This window comes from Dermacentor andersoni, chromosome 4 (genome assembly GCF_023375885.2).
Source record: "Dermacentor andersoni chromosome 4, qqDerAnde1_hic_scaffold, whole genome shotgun sequence".
NCBI lineage: Eukaryota > Metazoa > Arthropoda > Arachnida > Ixodida > Ixodidae > Dermacentor > Dermacentor andersoni.
In genome coordinates this window covers 50,933,220-50,952,827 of record NC_092817.1, presented here as the reverse complement: position 1 = coordinate 50,952,827, position 19,608 = coordinate 50,933,220, and the positions used below count along the sequence as shown (strand labels likewise).

Genomic DNA, 19,608 nt, shown 5'->3' with positions numbered 1-19,608 from the left:
GCTGATGATACCAAGAGGGCCTTCAGCTCGACGAACTGGTGACGGTTCATCTAAGGTGTGTCAGCTATAGCTGGCACACCTTAGATGTCCTTATAAGTGAGCGATACACATGTTATAAAAAGATACACTGACAGCGTTGGTACTCACAATCAATTGGTAACTTGCAGCTTGCGCTCGCGACATTGTCTTGTTCACCTTTGGCAGCATGCTACATCCGCTCCCTGATAATGCCAAGTTTTCTCGCAGCTGCTTTCGTGATTTAAATTGTGTCAAGTTGTACCGTTCGGTGTCGCTTATTTTTTGCTCACAGATCAAACGAGACTGTTTAGCCAGTTCTGCCTGATCTCTAGAGCTCGAAACTGTCAAGCCCAGATGTTTCTCTAGTTGGTGATTCGGTGGTTGTCAGAGCTAGCGATTCCTGCGTTCTCACCTATTTGCAATGTGCTATTGTCACTCTCCCGAAGTGAAAGAGAACGGTTGTTAGCTGACATAGGCGTGCCAGAGCATGGCAGGGCTGTTCGACTCTCTTTTGAACATAACTGGTTGGTTAACTTGTGGCTTTGTGTCACTCGCTGGCCTGAGTCTGCATATTATCCAACGGCGCCCCGAATTCCCGTGCTTCTTTTTTTGACTGCTTAGCAAGCAGCCTTGCCCTTTCGTGACAGCTTTCCCTCATTCCAGCAGGACAGACAATTAAGCTAGTTGTTATTTCACCATTGGGAATCTATAGCACTGCAAGAGAGATAAACGAGAACAAAGTGGGTTAACCGAGGGTCCCGATTTTTATTAGTCACATCATAAGAAGCCAACAAACAATCACACCAAGGACAACATGTTGTCCTTAATTGGTGTGAGTGTTTATTGACTTCTTATGATGCCAGAGAGATAGAGAGATAGTAAATTTTATGCAGCAGAAAAGCACGTGAATGAATCCCGGGATTGCTGTCCTTTGGTCAATACACATTTCTAAAGTCCAAGGATATCTCCCATGTTGCCTGCCTGTGTAGCACAATAAGATTGCTAAATAAAAGAAGGGAAGAACACGAGTTAGGCAGGACGGACGGTGGACATCATGCTACACAGAGATTGCAAACGCATCAATGCTCAAAACACAGCCTTAATCCTATAGTAGCAAAATCAGTTGATGTCCAGAGCTCGTCTTGTTTGCTCATTCTACTTCGGTTTCCTCGTCCGACCGATTAACTCCTCCAGCTTTCAGAAGTGAATATTGTGGCTCGTTGTTTCCTGTAAATAAAGTGCGTTGCAGTGGATACGGTGGGCTTTCTTTCGGACTGTCCAGCCGTTCGCCGTTTAGGCGTCAACCACTGGTATGCCCGACGCGATATTTGTCTTCCTACAGGTGTCGGCACCATGCACAGAATCGTGCCAGTCAATTCGAGTAATAATTTTATTTTGTAGAGAGGCAGAGAGATTATGTTAACCAAAGAATGGTTCAAGCCAATTCAAGCCCGTCATATACATGAAAGATACGTTATTTTTCTAGAGTTCTGCTGAGTATTATTACGTGTGTTGTTATTACAAGCTGAGTCGCATGCCTCATGCCGGTAACTGTCACGTCACTTCAAACACATCTCGGTTTGGTCTTAGCCCTATCACTTTGTTGTATGGGAGATAGCGCATGTGGTGTAGCTGTATACGTTTTTCTTAAATGCAGTCGCACCTGTTGGATATACGCAGAATTCCTTTAAACGAAATTTTAAAAAATTCGACCTTTGGTGAAGTGGCAGGCAATTCTTAACACTCAGAAATGCGATGTTATCGGCACATATGTCGATCCTCCTATCTGGTCATAAACATAAATGACCTAGATGGTGGTTGGAATAATAACACAGTCCGTTCATGCGTACGTCTTTATTTCTCTTTCATCACACAACAGCAGTAACGACAGGGTGCTTTCGCAGTATGTTGTGTCTGAGTTTCGACACTGTCATGAAAACTTTCGTCAAGGTCTAGTTCCTTTCAGTATCGCGCGTGACAACATTAGAACGGTCTCACAGCGTTTCTCACGTAATAAGTAAAGGAAGACTATTATTGAATGAAAACACCATATCGTATCCTTGCAAATGATGGTGTGATAAGCGCGTGTTACACGTACTGACTCGCAAGACCCCGAAGCCGTACATATAGTTTCTCAGCAGGCGAAGGCCAGCAAGCTGAACACGTCATCGACTCGCTTGTGTCTTGGTCAAAATGTGTACCGTGTGTAATAGAGTGTCGTCGCCAAACGCCTTTCGCCCGAGCGAAAAGTGCAACGCCGAACCTGGAATCAACACACCGAAGTCGATCGATTTTGTTTTGCACGCACGACGTCAAAGCATACTACTATAACGTTGGCAGAGGTGTATCCTCTGCTTTGAAGCTGCGCCTCCTTTAATTTTACTTTTACGTAATTTGAGGAGGCGGAGAAGCGCTTAATTTTTGCTCCTATAACTCGAGCCTTGACGATGCACGCCTCCTCTTTGCGGATGTTTCATGGAAGCGGAAAAAAAAAAGCTCTGCTCAAGAAACAACGTGGTGAAGCGGCTCGTGCAGCGTGGTCCGGCTGCAGGTCGGCCGGCGCTGTCTCGTTCGGCGTTCAGTTTTTCCCTCTCCTCGGGTCGATTAAGTGGATGTAGGAGTCTCCGGGCTCGCACTCTGGCTTGTCGCATGGCGCGCCGGCATCGTCCCCCTCCCCTACGCACAAGGACAGAAATGCAGAGCATACCATTTGGCACCGAATCTTCGAGTAGAGCTCTTCTGGTGAAAGAGTCTCCTCTTTTTATGTAGTGAAGACCAAATCTCGTCCAATTGCGCATGCAATGACTTGTTCGTGTGTATAAGCCGCGGGGGACCGCGGTGTTTGTTAGTAAAGCACCCTGTTGTTACTTGCTGCTGGTCAAAGCCTGTCTGCGCAAACAGGATTGACGAGTGTGCAAAGGATCGATCAACCTAACACCGTGTAGTGCTAATCGCCGTTTGTGCTATTTTACCGATCGTCAGTGTGAGTGATTATTGTGTTATTTTTGCTGTAGAAGCTCGAAACGCACTGTTTAAGACTGCTGGTGACGAGCACGTCGTTAGGCTGTCGACCGAACGAAAAGCACGGAACATGCACTGTTGCGCCGCTGTAGTAATTCAAGGCCATTTGTGAGCAGTGTGGTAAAGAACATTGAATTTGCTTTTAAGAAGCGATTGATTGTGATCTATGGATGCGAATCTGACATCTTAACATGTAACCAGTGACTGTTTATGAACATTTAGTCTTTATTTAGTATTTGTGTACGATACATGTGTGTTTACGACTACGTCCTCTTGAAAGCGAATCGGTTTCTCCCTTTTTTATTTTAAGAGGGGGTGGGGGAGTGTAATGTTTGGAAGCACTAGACGAATGCGCGTGAGGAAAGGACTGAGTGCTCGACTTGCAAAACGCGCTTGCAGTGTTCTGGCGAGCGAATTTAGATGTGTTTAGAGAAAGTAACCCCGTACGATAGAATAGCTACGCTCTAAGCCACACTTCAACTACCCGACGGTACCCGATCTATTACCTGGAGGATTGCTGCCACCGCTAGGTGCTGGCCGCTTGCCTGGCTTGTCAGCTGGCGTTGGCGGAACAACTGGTCTTGACGGAATCGCTGGTCTTGACGGAATCACTGGTTCTGGAAATAATACGAAAATAGGCCTTTCGCTAGCAGCACATTAGACAGGGTCAATGTAGGCCCGTCGTCGATTAAACTGCCCTTATATTGATCCACGTTTGCAAAAAAACGTTACAGGTCCATACGCGAAATGGCCGTACGGGTGTGAGCCCATACTGCTCATCTTCCTAGCGTGTCTCTAGTTTATTCTAAAGGCTATCTAAGAAATGAACCGACGCAAATTCGAGATTTTGCTCTTGGATTAAGCATTGGAATTCCCATAAACCGAAAGAAAGAAAGAAAGAAAGAAAGAAAGAAAGCAAGAAAGAAAAAATCAAGTAAACAACAACAAAAAAGAACCGGCCGAAATTTCGATATCGGAAGATAGTCACACGAATGGCCAAGATGCGTTGCATTGAGCTGCTCTAACGTAGAGTTACTGTATATGCTACGAAAAGCAGCCACCTTTGGTAGCATATACAGTAACTCTACTTTAACGGTTACGCCTTTCGATGCCGGGAGAAAGCGGCACTTTCGACGAGCCCATGGCCGCGTTCGTCTTTTTCTCCGAGGCCAAGGACGCTCAATGCAGCGAACATTCAAACGGGAAATCCCGCCCTGTACACGTCGTGCGGCCGATGTAGGGCGGCATGCACGCGGTCGCGATTTTCGCCTTCTTCCATCGGAGGCCTTCTGCGACGTGCATGACTGTACCTCGCTCGCCCGGAGGCCCCTTCGACTGCGCGACCTTCACTTAAAAACGCCGTTGGCAACTTTCTCTTTGCCCCATCGAGAGAGGGTGATGAAGAAAGAGAGGGGGGAACGCCGCCTCACCTTCCGAGACACCGTGGGGGAGTTTTTTTTTTTACCCAGTAATTACTTCCGCGCCCGGCAATCATGGAGCGACGGTGTCGACTTGTCGCGCGATTAGCTTCGCCTTGCGGCTACGCTGAGCCTATGCTCGCGCGCGCATCGATGCGTACGGAAGAGGCTGATTGGCATGTACACGCACTCCGCAAACCCGCGTGCCCATGAACTTCAAGGGGAAGTTTGCGAGCCAGCGAGAACGAAATCATCGCATTGGCAGCGTGCTTCCTGCCGTGCACTGATAAAAATAATGATGAGGTGCACGCTTTGTTTCTCCGTTTCTTTTATTTACGCAGTGAGGAAGTTGATTGCAAAATGTGCGATGTCGTGTCCTGTAGTGGCAGCGTAACGAGCTGATTTCGTTTTATGGAGCACTGCGAAATTCATTCGAGTGCTCCAGTTTTGTGTTATAAATTAGGACTAAGCGAGCTTTCTCACTTATTGGTTGTCTGTGTACTGTGTGGTTGTTGCAGGGCCCATATACGATGAAAAGTGGGAAGATGTTGGAATTCGATGCAAGACGAGCGGAGATGGCGTGCTACAGTTTGAACCGCTTCGTTTAATAAACGTTCATTCCTACGTGTAAAGTTATATTAAGCTAAACCGAATGGCCTAGCTCTGATTCGCATCGGTGGAAATTTCGAGGATGACAGTAAACGAAGAGAAAGAGGAAAGTCTGCGTGCATCTCAGGAACTTTTCTGTGTAGCATCGCGCGTGGCGATGACAGTGTTAAAAGACCCGTGCGATGCATATTTGAAAACGTTACACGTATGGAACAACGTCGACAATGAACAAGCTGCAACGTGGAGTTTCTTCATTTGTTTTTCTTCTTCTGTCTTTGCGTTAACAGGGTATTTGTTATACCATCAAACATGGTTTCAGGCAGGCGCACCTTTCGTTATTTGTTTTGTTAAAAACGAGGTCATTTTCGTCTAGAGAACGAGCTGTCCGTAACATTGTAGGCGACTGTTGATACAGAGAAAAGCGGGCAAAGCTCGATTCAAGCGCGATGCCATCCCCTGAGAGAACAAGCGTTTCTTTGAAAACCCAAAGTAGTCGTGAAAGAAATGTTATGCTAACGATGGGGGGGGGGCGTTGCCAACGATACGCTGAACGACGTTCAATATCAGCATGTTTTGCGGTGTTTACGTGCGCCGCCCAGCGCAAGGTGTTGTGGCACATATGCAAGTGGCTATAGGACAACATCCCCCGTAGTCATTCAAGACGAAAGCCTGTGTCACGAAGACTACGCCATTCAAAATGGAAACCATCATGGACGTGTCTTTAGAGCTTACTCTCGTATTTAGGAATACATCTGAACTTGAAGGCCATGCTTGACTTGATCTGAGTGACGCCTGGCGTGAGCTTGCCCGCGATGTTCATATCGTTTCCTTCGGTGCAGTCACGACAGGCGTCATTTAGATCAAGTCAAGCATGTGCCTAAAGTTAAGGTTCATTTCTGAATACGAGATACAGTGCTTGAGGAGCAGGTTCGAAGATCGATACGGAAAGCTCGCTGTGTTTTCCGGATCGGAAAGCACGGCGAGAGAAAGTGGAGAGACGTAGAGACAGGTCTGCAACGACCGCGTTTCTTCCTTCGCGCTGCGCCTCCAATGTTTGGCCATGCGTGCAATACACGGTGGTTCAATGTCGCCAGCGTGTCGTCAGTGTCGCCGCAGGGTGCGGCGTCCTCTCCGCTCTGTACTCACCGCCGCCTCCGCTTCCCGGTCGAGGCGGGACCGGCCCGGTTCCGGGGGAGTTCCCGTGCGGTGGCTGGGGGCCCACATCTGCGCGACAACGAAACAACCAGTTAATGCCAATGGATACACGCTCGCAAGGGGAACAAGCGATAGCGATCCTGTGCAAGCGAGATGTGCATTAATTGTAGTGAACGAAGTGTGTCCAGTAGAAAGCTCCGGCCTGATTTATTTGGCATCTGAAGACGATTTTTCGGTCCACCAAGTTTTTTTAAAAGGGCATTGGTGTTTATGGCGCAGCAAACAAAATGGTGAAAGCCCGAGTCCCGTGCTATGCATTCTGTTATAATCGTGGACATGATGTGCTGCAAGCAAGCTTCACTCCCAGGAAAAGAAGTGCACTACTGGTGACTTTTTGCCTTTCGGAGCGTAACAAGTGCAGCAACGGAACGTGTCACAATATAACACCCTGATAGTAACGTGAAGCTCATTTCCGTGCTTAAGATAAATGCCGTAAACGTAATGCGATTTTCACGCGAAACTGTGGGAGGATGAAAGTGAGAGGAATGTTTGGAGGTTCATTCAAGGTGCCATTTCCGGCCTGCTGCTCACTTGAGTTCTAAGCGTTAAAACTATTTGTAATTCCTTTCTGCGGTTGTTAGCTCTATGTACTTGCATATTACCCATGAGTTGGCCTTGTTACTTCTTCAGACAGGCTGCTCTTTGCTCCACAGCACTCTTCAACTTTCACACTGCGCACGTGGTTGCAGTGAACCTTGTTTTAAAGCTGTAAACCGTGCACTTGCCTACATTCTTTAGCTGAACGGTCTAATCTAATGGGCAATTGAGAAAAGAAAAAAAGAATGTTGGCGATTTAGGGGTAAATGCGAGGGAAATTCGTTAGCATTACATCGCATATCTTTGTGGTCCCGAACGCATGATTAAAACCCCTTTCACCACATCGCAAATTGATGTTCAGGAGCTCTCTCGACACACGGCCTTCCTCTTCGAAGGGAGCGAAGTGAAACTGATAGTGGTTCGGAAAACACACACACACACACACACAAACAAACACACACACACACACACACACACACACACACACACACACACACACACACACACACACACACACACACACACACACACACACACACACACACACACACACACACACACACACACACACACACACACACACACACACACACACACACACACACACACACACACACACACACACACACACACACACACACACACACACGCACGCACGCACGCACGCACGCACACACGCACGCACGCAACTGTAGGCAGGAGTCATACCTGGAGGATAGTTGTCCTCTGACCTAACGGGAATTCCAGAGCCACCGCCATGAGGCGGGAAGGGCTGGTGAGGAACTTGTGGTTCCCGTCCTGCGTCGGCCGCGAATGAGAGTATGCATTCGTTAGTGCGCCGACGGCGCGCAACCGACTCGTTCACCGGTCTGAGCAGACGATCCGGCGCATGCAAGTATATACCTGGCGGAATGCCTTGGGGATTGAATGGAATTCCGAAGCTGCCACCTGGTGGCAAATGCGGTATCAGGGGAACGTAAGGGCCTGTGACGACGTAATCGGGCACAGAGTCATTCTACGAGCACAAAGTGGGCACTGTTGAGTTGACTGAACAGCGAAAACATCGTTGCTGTTGGAGAAAGGAGGCTATCCGCGAGGTGTGCAGTGGTCATATTATGTGCTGTGATTATGTTTCATGATCACAGCTGGAAATGTGTCACGTGACTCTGCTGTGTAGCATCTCAACGCAAGTGGGTGACTTATGCACAGTGACCACGGTAATGGGAATCTAATGTAGATCAGCACATTATGGACAGCCTTGAAATTGTGCATACAAAGTTGTGTACCGTCTTGTTTTATTTTTCATTGTATTAAGACAGCGCAGATTCTTTGACAGGAAGATTACAGTACTCTGAGCCTTTCAGTTGAGTTCAGCAAAAGGAAGTGTCTATCAGACGCTCTCCCTGAGTGCCCTATTCGACAGGTGATGAACGCCTCACATCTCGCGTTTCTTTTTCTTTTTTCTTTTTGGCGAAGGCAAGGGTACTTACAATATATAGAAGAGAATTACCAGCTGTTCGCCTTTTGCCCTCACAGCGCAACATTAAGAGAAATATAATCGATCTTGGCAGGCAGCCTGAACGGAAATTAAAGCCAACACTTAGTATTTGTCTTCTGGTGCGCCATAGTATCTTTTATGTGTTGCTGATTTCTTTTTTTAACAGCAACGTACGCATATTTTCCTTTCTTCTCTCCTTAGCGAAACTCGCGCCGTGTCCAAGCACGTCGGTTTCATGACATTACGCAAGAGCCTTGCAACGTTTCGCACGGTTGTCGGCGTTTTCGCTTTCACAAAGCGTATTGGTCAAGTGGAACAAAAGCATTGACCTTGCCAGCTACTCGTTCAATGGGGCATAGCGCCAAGTCATTTAAGCAGCACTCTGTACTTAAGTGTATATATTTCTCTCTCTTTTCTTTTCAACAGAGCTGCGACGCGTGAACAACGGCATACGAAGGAGGAAAATATTTGTGGCTAAAATCACTGTGCTTCACGAGCCGTTGCAACCATTCCTCGCTACGACGGTTCAGCCACTAATGAGGCTGGGCCTAGCAGAGAAGGTTTAGGACGAAAAACGCTGGAATCTTACCCCAGACAAAAGTTGTGGACCCGGAACGTCACGCAATAAAGTTTTATCTTTCCACGGGCTGTGTGACTGCTTCCAACTTGTTCATTTAGTTGCCGGAAGTATGGTCTTAACATTGAGAGGAGGTGGATCTACTTACTACAGTTCATGCAAACGAAGGGCATGCGATTTCCCGTAAGACCGATTTACCTGGTATCGCTCCAAAGTTGTGCCCTTGAGGTGGGAGTCCGAGGAAGCGCGTATAGTCCTCAAACGAATTGACGCCTGGGATGTTGACTCCATAGGGGCCAAACGGTCCAACTGAGATGTACACACGACACAATTGCAGCGTTAGGCCGCAGACTTCCCACTAAATGATCTGCGTTTTCTGCCGCCTCGACTTTGTGTAACCCAATACTCCTCCCCTCACTCGCCCTCTTTGTCCCCCCCCCCCCCCACTCTCTCTCTTGACAATTTCGCTGTTAAAGTCGCTTCTTTTATTCCACTGAACCAATGGTGACTGGTCTTGAGCGCATCGACTCTTTTGCTTGTTTCATTCGACATAAAGGAACATGTTCCTGGTAGTCACGCGGCAGGATACACTGCCACCCCTTCACACAACAACCCGTTCAGAGTTTAGAAACAGCAATGCGTTCCTCTTGTTCTTACTTGTTCACCGGCAAGACGACGCTGGCGGCACACGAGCCGATAGGGAACAACGGCTGCTTCCCGCCATTCTCAGCAGTGACAAGGTCATGGAAGCAGTTCAAATGGATTATGCGTGCAGGCTAGTTCACAAGCGCTGTTAGAAGCGTGAGCATCGTTCAACGTCAGCTGAGTGGAATGGAGAACAAGATGCGTGGTAGACGCCTTCAGTTACTTCCGCGAACATGGACAAGAAAGCATTTGGCCCCTTTAACCTTTAACCTTTATTAATTATTTTAAAGGAATGTTTATGCCACACTGGACGCGAAATTTACTGACAGCTTTTGTGGACCTAGTCTGCCAAATACACAGTTCTATATTTTCTCGAGCATAATTGTGTCCCTCTGTCCACATCCCAAGACGGAAAAGCCACAAGAAATAATAATGTATAAGAATGTAAGCATGCACCTTCTTTGTTTTCGAACGTAAACTTTCGACGTACGACACGATGTCACGGCCAAGTAAAATTTAGAAAGTGCGACATCACAAACAGACTCGGCGGGACATGCTGGACAGCTCGTATTGGGTACCATTGGTTAGAAGACCGTCAGCTCGAGCTGCCGAACAAGGGACAAAGTGGTATGGCGCGGGTTAGCGTCTTTGGGGAAGAGTGAGGAAGGTGCCGCAATGTACCTACGGTCACGATATTCTTACGTTCGATATACGTTGTTTTCTTACGTTTGATATAGGTGGGACAATATGTCACTATGGCTTCCATTACAACTGTTCGTCGTTAATCGGCTTATCGTTTTGTTAACTCTCCCAAATGGAGCGATTGTTACACACCATTTCCAAGTACGAACGATTTTCCGATTCTGGACCTTCAGTGTGGCATCAACGGTGGACTAAGTGCGGCAGACATAACCCGAGCTATGGCACTTCTCGGCAGGCGAGCAGCAGCGCCTGTCGATTTGCGTAGAGGTTAAGAAAGGATTTGACCCCTGATGGCAGCTGCCATGAGGGGTCAAATGTCACAAAGCACTTTCATATGCAAAAGCGGATTCTGCCTTGGCGGACAGCGCGTTGCAACATTTACCGTAGCGTGTAGTCACAAAATGCCGTTTTTCTACTGGGTTAAGAACAAAGCTATGGAAATCGCGCACCTGGTTAGGCTTTTAAAGAGCTTTAGCTGAGATAGACATACACTCATATAGCAGTAATATTTATATGCAGGTGCTCCTTTTCTCATTCTGGCGTAATAACTTTCAAGTAGAAATCGATGCGTAGTAATTATGAAGCATTCGTTATTTCTTGTCGCGTATGATAGTCGCATAGACTAAAGCAAATGTTGGCGTATAGTATTTAATGTAGTCTGATGCATGACAATGTGGCACTGTCCATTTTTGATAAAGATTACTGCAAATAACAGTGTTCTGATGATACGATATGCTTATTTAATTGCCCTATGGGACAATTATGCATATTTATACGTGCATATGTTACACGTCTATCTATATACATACTGTATCTTCGCGTATTCTGACTGAGGGAAAGTTTCACTGTACATTTCCCCCGCTGCATATGCCGCACGGCCATACTTTACGTCCACAAATTTTACTCTCCGAAGTGTATCTCGGACGTCGAGATAGTTACACGTCGTGTACCGCAAAGTTCGTGCCTCGACTTACAATTGCAAATTTGTGCTTGCTACCCTGAGTTTGCGTTGCTTTTCAGTAGAGGTCGCGTAGTCCATTAAGTATGCAGCGCCATGGCACTGCATATTGTTGGATGTATACGGTATGTACGCTCTTACGGTAAGTGAAAGTAACGTTGTGGCTCAGTGTACGCACACATACGCAGGCGCGCAAATAAGTAAAACAATGTAATAAAAAAAAGTCACACGAGGTGCACGGATGAAGATGCTGTTATACTTAAGTTAGTTTCTTTTATAATTTTGTTCGTTCCAGTTTCCTTTTTTTATAGCTAAAACATTGTTCTCGCATACTCTTCGCGTTCTGTTTCGGCGATTTTCTTAACGTTACATTAACGTTACTTAACGTTAAATTCATGAATTCAAGCTTTTTAGTTGGGAAGTGCTCTTCGCCATCGGCCGGTAGCCTTCTTTAATAATATGTCCCGCATCAGCAGAGGTTGGCATCTGCTTTTATGCACAGTTTCTTTTTTTTTTTTTTTGCGAAAGAACATTTTTGTGAATACAGGCCCCGAGCACCTGCACTGAAGTCGCAGCACGTTAGAAACGACGGTACACGTTCTATTCGATACACGAGCAGTTCGTCTTTCCTCCGTGGAGGTATATAGCGAGTGTCGATCTCAGCTCTCGTTAAGCAGGCAACAGCGCAGACGGCTCGCAAGCAAGGAGAGGAAAGCCAGGGCGGGCGAAGCGTGGAAGTCGTTGCACCAAACTTATACGTCTATACAAGCGAGTTTCCGTGTTTTGCCAAACTCGTGACGGTGCACGTGAACAGCGAGATGCGAAGACGCGTGGAGCGAGAACGGGACTTACTTGCGCCGGCATGTGGGCCTCCCACTGCCGGTCCTAGCCCCGGGATGCCTTTAAAGATGTCGTCTAACACGTTAAACGGGTCCAGCGGGTTTCTAATATCCCCTGCGTGTACAAAAGAAAAAAAAAATGGCTGAAGGCTTAGCTTGGTCAAGCCTGGAAGATTGCGAAAGCAATACCCTTGGCTGCGCCTTGGTTCGGCTGATGGTGTGGACATGGTTGCCCTTTGTTAAACTTATGGCTATACATCATCCGACATAGCGCAAGGCAGCGTGCCGACCACTGCGAGGAGCCGAGCTGTAGCCCCATTTATCCTCCCAGCATGACGTCACATCAGCGAGCGCCCTCTCTCGGTAGCGCCGCAGCAGCGGCGCGCAAGGCTTCGCCTCTGCCATCGATGCCGCGAGCTGGGGCCCCGTCTCTCGGTCTGGCGTGACGTCACACGGTCACGTGACGCGCAGATGTGTAAGGAGGCGCCAGACCACCGATGGGCCGAAAGTGCGAGCAGTATTGCTTTCGCAATAAAAACGCACGTTGAATAACAGCGATCGGGTTTCGGGGGCGTTCGAACCTCCTTCCCACCCTGCACGCATTTGCTCACCAGCAGCTATATATATATATATATATATATATATAGCGCATGCAGTTTGACGGAGGTGGAATGCAAGAACACTCCTTTTACTACGTGCCTGCATTCAGGTGCTCGCTGAATAACCCCAGGTGGTGGAACTCAATCCGCAGCCCACGGTTATATAACGTCTCTCACAGACCATGCGTTTCTATGGGACATTTGCGTTTAATAGGAATTAGTGTCCCTTACTGGATGATTTTTCTACGCACATTACGGCGGTATTTAAGGGTTTTTTCTTGTACCCGTGTTCAGGCGTATAACTGACCCCTGAGCGTCAACGTCTCCTGCGACAGGAAGTTTTAGCAGAGCCGTGATTAGCTGCGGTGTTTGAAAGTGGCACCGAGGAAAGCGCGTCACTTGGGCATTCGATGTTGGTTCTCAGGGAAAGAAAGTTCGCGCCTTCTTGCTTAGCTTCGCAATGCCTCCAAAGAGTCTGGCAAAAGCTATATGAACGTAGCTGATTTACCTGGAACCGCGCCTGGCGCTCGTGTGGGCTAATTAAGTGTTGGCAATGGTGGAACGAGCCAAGGGAAGTCACACCACTGCGTCCTATTGCGCGAACAGCACATCTATCGTCAGCGGCAATTAGTAGCTAGGGACAGCAGTATAGTTCTGCTTGCGCATACTGACAGCACATGAACACGGCACAGTCGTGTTTCAGCAAAAGCAATGCGCGCTACTGCACTACTGCTCATGATAATAGCATGGGAGGGCTCCAAAACGTCAATATAAGGCAGCGGTTAGTTTGCACGCAGGTTATAAATAGTTGCACCGGACCGGAAATGGCAGTTCGGATGCGGAGAAAGCTTTGTATTCGCAGATGCTATGCATGCGCATCGGCGATGAGTCAGTACTGGTCTACCATGCAGCGGATTTCCAGTCGGCGACAACTTCATTCCCTTTGGGTATTTTAGCTGTTAAATTTGCTCCAACTCGCTGTAGATACCGCATGTCTGTCGCGCGACTATCCTGGTCAGCTATACAGCTGACCAGTAACAGCACCCGGCGCAGGCATCTGCGCTCTGAGCTGTGACGTGAGAAGGACGGCAAGAAGCGGCGCTGTCGTCATACGCCATGCTCGGCACTGGAAAAACGGCCGCCCCGCTTTTGAAAGTTTGGGACTTTGGGAACGCAGGGCTCACGTCGCATGATCTCGGGCTTGCTGCGCATGCGCGGAAGTCTCCTAGGCTGTCTTACGCTCGCTCAGAAATTAGCTGTGCCCGTACATCCAAGCCGATTTCCTAAACCACTCCAGATACAGTGTATATGGTGCCAGATAAAGGCTACGGAGGAACTGCGGGTGCGTCCGCGGGCGCTGCAGACTTTCGCGCAGCTGCAGGCGCGCGGTACACGATCCGGGCTTAATTATTTAGATACTAAATGTTTCTTGTCTAAACTCTTTCTTCTTTTTCAACGTATTTTCTCATGTGAAAGAGCTCAATGCTCTGAAGGTGCATCCTCTGTGTATATGCTGCTACATAGTTAGCAAGTCGATAGCTTCGTGGCATCTGTGATTGTACCAGCGCCCCTGGTCAGTGAGCGTTCTTTCTCCTTCTCTCGCTGTCATGATTAACCGACTTATCGTATGTTTCTGAAAGGCAAAGAAGCTACCTGCAGTTGAATGAACTCTATGGACCAAAGAGCAGAGAAAAAAAAGAGACTGGAGACGAGGGAGGCTCGCTATGTGCCATGCCTAGACGCAGGGACACGTTTCAAGGAAACTAACGCGAGGAAAACAGCGCACACGTATACGCCTTCTGGCACAAAGTGCAGACACTGGATTAGCTCGAGGTTGACGTCAACGTGCGCTTAGTTGAGCGAACGTCCATCTTTCCTCGTGCTTCATGGTCTTTCTTTAGCAGTTATGCGTTGAGAGCGACATGCTTCAGCTTCTAAAGGCCTCGTTTGCCTTTATCAGCGTTGATGCACTATTCCGCTAAAGAAAAAGCAAAAGAAAGCACAAGAAATGTTTGCTGTGTGGAAGAGAACGACATAACTAGCTATTCGATATAGATGCAAGATCGTCATTAGCTTTAATAATCGTCATCACAGCCTGATCAGCTTCACTGCAACATAGAGATTTTTCATAAACCTTTCCGTTTACTATTCTGCTCCAGTCGTACCCTCTATATACCAGACGAACCCCCTGGTCTTATCAATCTTATCCTACGTACGTCCCTTACTACGTCTCGCTTCACTTGACTTCCATTTTTTGCTCATGTTGGCATAGTTCAACGAAACCTTCACAGGGAAGACGTGTCGTGAAATACACGTACGATATCACACGACATTTGCGCTATATTTAGCCCGATAGAAGAGTAAACAAGTCGCCAGGCATGCACCTCAGCTCTTTGCTCTTGCGTCTGCGCGCGCTACGCCTCTGTACTGGATACGTATTCGAGTTGGTTAAGGCAGTTTGTTTTGACCAAATAACTTATCTATATGCAAGCTAAGCCCCTCGTTAGTTTTCCCGTTTGGCTCTTTCTTGTGCCTCCCTTTTTTTCTTTTTCTTTTTAGTTTAGACGAGATTAGGCCTGTAGGGAGCTTGCTCTCGACGTCACATATTCCGTTAAGGTTCCCATGGTACTTTCCCTATTTCAGAAATTCCCACCTCTTTCGCTAAGAAAGACAAAGTGGCTTCGTTGGATCTGGTTGGGACTGTACACTGTACGGGAATCGGCAGGTACGTCCGTATCGCTGTTATATACAGTGCACATTCTGTCCACCTTTTATCGTTTCTGTTTCTGCTGTTCCCATTGCATGTCACAACATTGGACTCGGGTAAACGAAAACCCTTCCAGCCAGCGCCGAGGCTTTCGCAACGAGCAAGGGGTTGCAGCATATAGACGTCGCGCGGTGACGTCCCAACAGCACAGTGACGTCAGCGGAAGCTCCCTACAGACTGCGTGCGAGAGCGGGACGCGTGTGCACCTGGTGCTCCTCCTCCTCCTGATCCCGAAGCGGGACGTCCCATATTGGGGCAGCACACGATGGGCCTGAGCAGTTCGAAGCCGCAGATGACCGGGAAGTTGAGTCGGATGATGCCACGCAGCGTCTCCTTGCACTTGATCATCGGCATGCACGTCCCGTCCAGGAAGCCGCGGCCCAGCGGGTTCTTGGCCTGGCATGGACCTCGCTCCACTGCCCGGTATAGGGATGAGAAACGGTTGATTCCGGACACGTTCTGCACGTGTCGCACTCGCGATGCCTCTACGAGCCGCGAAACCGGCATCATTGCCCACGCAGCGCCCGTCATCCACGGCGGTGGCTTCAGCGTCTATGTCGTTGTGCCGATGAGCACGAAATCGCGGGGGACACTGCCGCGTTCAGATGTAGCTGGAGCCTCCCGTTAGCCTGTAGTTGCTCCAGGAGTGGCACGTTAAAGCTCATTACTCAACCGATTATTCAATATTTCGCGAGGAAAGGCGCTGCGAGGGTGCATATTCTACAGTGGCGATATCCTGCGAACTACTGACGCGTCAATGCAGCGATACGACGAGAGCTGAAGCTGCACCAATGCGCCTTATAAAGGAAGTATACTGCCAATTTCAATAACGTGGTTTACGCTGCTTTCCACAGCCGATGGCGGTATAACTTTCTATGGAGAGTGTATGGAGAGCTTGTCCATACGTGTCTTCGTAATGCCAGTGTTACTCTGGACAGAGGAATTCGAGGCAAACACGGAGCTCTTAGTATTAATGCGAGCGCATAGGCATGGTCATATGTGCTTAAGCTGCTTCTCGGCACGTAGCCTCAGCGCCAAATATTACAAACGTGAAATTATAGTTAACCTATCTATAACCGTGCAAGGTCATACCATTGTGTGGTGAAATACCGTATGAATAATTATTATCCCTGTGTTGACCTTCGTGGCTTGTTCTGCAGCATACATTTACACTGAGAGCACTGCAAGCACCATATTTGGTTTCCGGTTGAAAAGACAGATGTGTTAAGGAAATAGGCGACAACGCTCGTTCTTGTTTTGGTTTCCGCTTCCTTCCTTTTTACTCGTGTTACCGACTGTATTTCTCACTTCTAAAGATACAGAAGCCCTGTTTATACAAAACCACATTTTGGTGTGTTAGCTGAAGTTGTCTTTTACAAGAACACCGTTTGACCGCTTGGATTTTGTTCACGATGTATTACAGCAGGCGTTGATCAGGAATGCGCATCGGAAACCAACCGGAACATTCGCTAAGTGCCCATTTACGATCGTGGAGCCCTCACCTGACCATTATTATGAGAACAGTAGTGCAGATCGAATTACTTTGAGCGTTTCCTACAACTTGTTTCAATATACGTGTGCGCAGTCTTCAAGGCATATACACTTGCTTTTGCATATCGGTTATGTGGAACGCGCACTACGATACTACACGAATCTTTGCATAGGTGGCCAACCGGACATCTCTCTTGACCAAGTCACTTCGTAGCTGGCATTTGCTCCTTATACTGAAAGAGCGTCAGGGAATCGTGATATAAACCGAGGAGACATACCACACGACAGGCCACAAGACATACCGGACGTATCTGACAGCTCAGGTTTCATGCGTGGGAAGCGCATGACTTTACAATATTTCACAGTCGCTGAAACGCGCGCTGTTCATACTTCGTGCTTTTGTTCGTCCGATAGTTTTCATAACACCTGCTCATTAAACGCTTATATTAGCCCCGATTCCCATTGTCGATTACATGAGTCGGCTACTCGGCGTGTTTTTCTCAACTACATGCGCGCACGAACCTTGTAATTATAGCGCCAAGGAATCTAAGCCTTTGTTTGTTCGCCGCGACTTCCTTTCTTACGCGAAGGAATGCTATTTATAAATTACGTGGAACGTTATCCTTCCCTTCGCTTCCGGCGGATCTGGCGCATTTGCATGTACGTGCAGTCAGGTTCGACTTTACATATATTTTTTTCCACACGCATTCTTGCCCCTATAAAAATGGGGTGAAGATTCTTCTGGACCTGAATAAAGTTTACTATACTACCTACGTACCTACCTACACCAACAGATAATATGTATAGAACGCGAAAAAGAGAATGTTACGCAATTTGCTCAATCACGCATTGTGACTCATCCGTCTGTATTAGCGTAAGAATGAACAAAAAAGAAAGAGAGAGAGAAAAAGAACGCGGGAGGCCTCCTCTTCTTCCACGCCCTTATCCTTCCATCCTGTTCGATAAAAATGTGCTCGGGCTGCCAAGTGACGGAGTCCAAGGGGGTGAGGGGTGGCATAGCTGATGTACGAGCCCTCGCATATGCTACCGCCTTTAACGAAGGCGGCCTGCAAACTGTTTCGCAATCGACGCGCGAAATAATTCCGCCGTCTCGTGGGACTCGTAAATGAGTCAAGCTGCGTTCTCGTAAATTGCTACAGCGTGCCAGCAACAGCATTGGCGTGGGCACCAGTTTACCTGTACAATCCGCACGTAACTTTGACCTCCGAGCGACGAACATGGGCAAGTAGAAGACGCGCCGCCAATGCTTGAGTGACGCCTAACAGAAGCGGTGCTTGCCTTACATGTTTGTCTTTTTTTAAAATCTTTTCTATATCTTTAAAGCATATACAAGGCTCATCATTACGTACGGTGGTGCCAACACTGAAAAACTAAATCAATTGAGCTGCTGTGGAACGATATTCTTTCAGCTTACCAAACGTTCGAAGTCAAGATATCTTCATTCAACCAATTGATAATAGTTCCTAAAACGAATACGTATTACTTCGAATGCATTTGGTACTCGCGCGCTAAGCTTACTGAAGAACACGTGACAACATCTAATGTTAAAAAAGGCGTCTGATCCTCTTTGCGCTTTGTTCGCGTTCCTGGAAGAACGATGCAAAGTGTAACGAAAAAGAAAGCGAGGCAACGCGTTTTCGCAGATTACTACAACACGATAACAGGAGTTTGGCGTATAAGCTCCACTCTAAACTCATACGCGGTCATATAAATTAAGTTAATAAGTTAATAAGTTAACGCAAGTGATGCAAATATTTGCAAGTATACAGGTCCCCGTCACACGCAGCGGACAGAGTACACGGGATACTTTCCGAAGCTCGAAATCGAAGCTCGAAACCTCTGCTTCTGAAGTTTCACATCTCTTTATTCTTTGTGCGCGGTCTAGTGATATGCTTTCTGATATCACAAAACGTTATGTGACTCCCCTTTACTTTTTAATTCCGATAGTCGCAGCTGTTACCTTTCGTGTGAGGCGGTTATCTCGTGCTGTGCGAACACTGCAGAAAACATCAGTTAAAAAGACAGATAGAGAAAACAAAATAAAACAATGACAACAAGTAAGAAAAGCAGGCCAAGTATCCGAATCACCCCACTCACCTGTTCCCAAGAAGTGAGCGTCGCAACCGAGGTCTGAACCGAGGGCCAAAAGACCCAACGCTAGTAGGAGTACGCGCATTTCCGTTCTGCGTCGCGACGACGCCGACTACACTAGTTGGAGGCGCGAGCGCGCGCGCCTTTACGAAAGCGCGAAAAAAGTGCGCGACGGGTTTCCCCCTACAACGACGTCGGGGCGGCGGCGCTCTTCTCGAAAAAAAGAAAGCGTCGGCGCAAAACCCCTCTCAACCGCGCTACGCTTTTTACCCCGTTGCTCACCCTCGATCCCCAGACTCTCGAATCATGAGAGGGCAACCGGTTGCACTTCTCTCTCTCTATCTCACTCCTGCCGGCGAAGTGAGGCGCGCAGCGCAACGACGACGTCTTGTCGAGCACGCACGACTCGCACTCCGGTAGTGCGCGCTGCGGAAGAGCTCGCGCGTGCTGCAAGCGAGCGATAGTACGCGCGCGAAGTCGGCCCGAGCGGAGGTTGCATCGAGAAGGGAAGGGGGGCCTCGGCAGTGCTGTGTGTGCGTGCGTGTGCTTTTCCGTTCGACTCGCGAGCGCGGCGGTCAAAACGATCCACCGCGACGGGATCT

General features: G+C 48.0%; 2 protein-coding genes across 5 annotated transcripts in view; one reads left to right on the top strand and one right to left on the bottom strand.

Annotated features, from left to right (window-relative positions):
• The window catches only part of LOC126537139 (uncharacterized), a 57,083-nt gene extending 52,086 nt beyond the window's left edge, over positions 1 to 4,997 (top strand). Inside the window, exon 12 of the mRNA XM_072287833.1 lies at positions 4,976 to 4,997. The gene's annotated coding sequence lies outside the window, so the exon portion shown is untranslated. The remainder of the gene's footprint in view (positions 1 to 4,975) is intronic.
• LOC126537147 (uncharacterized) lies at positions 1,858 to 19,223 on the bottom strand. 4 transcript variants are annotated; one of them, XM_050184307.3, is made up of 9 exons: positions 19,013 to 19,223; positions 15,610 to 15,819; positions 12,051 to 12,152; positions 9,092 to 9,202; positions 7,722 to 7,802; positions 7,527 to 7,616; positions 6,213 to 6,290; positions 3,546 to 3,656; positions 1,858 to 2,694 (listed from the first exon to the last, which is right to left on the bottom strand). In XM_050184307.3, exons 1-9 carry the CDS (start codon positions 19,089 to 19,091, stop codon positions 2,597 to 2,599), a joined length of 960 nt encoding a protein of 319 aa, XP_050040264.2. In that variant the 5' UTR covers positions 19,092 to 19,223; the 3' UTR covers positions 1,858 to 2,596. The 4 variants fall into 4 exon arrangements, with proteins under 4 accessions (XP_050040264.2, XP_050040266.2, XP_050040268.2 ...); XM_050184309.3 differs by lacking the exon at positions 7,722 to 7,802 and having other exon boundaries at positions 19,013 to 19,222; XM_050184311.3 differs by lacking the exon at positions 9,092 to 9,202 and having other exon boundaries at positions 19,013 to 19,221.
• Between the last annotated feature and the right edge of the window lie 385 nt (positions 19,224 to 19,608).

What these genes read in the sequence shown, in the direction of transcription:
- LOC126537147 (XM_050184307.3), bottom strand. Translation starts at nt 19,091, where the DNA reads ATGCGCGTACTCCTACTAGCGTTGGGTCTTTTGGCCCTCGGTTCAGAC. An exon ending in AGGCCCACATGCCGGCGCAA is followed by an intron (nt 9,203 to 12,050) that starts GTAAGTCCCGTT and finishes TGTACATCTCAG; the next exon opens with TTGGACCGTTTGGCCCCTAT. An exon ending in AGAGGACAACTATCCTCCAG is followed by an intron (nt 6,291 to 7,526) that starts GTATGACTCCTG and finishes GTTGTCGCGCAG; the next exon opens with ATGTGGGCCCCCAGCCACCG.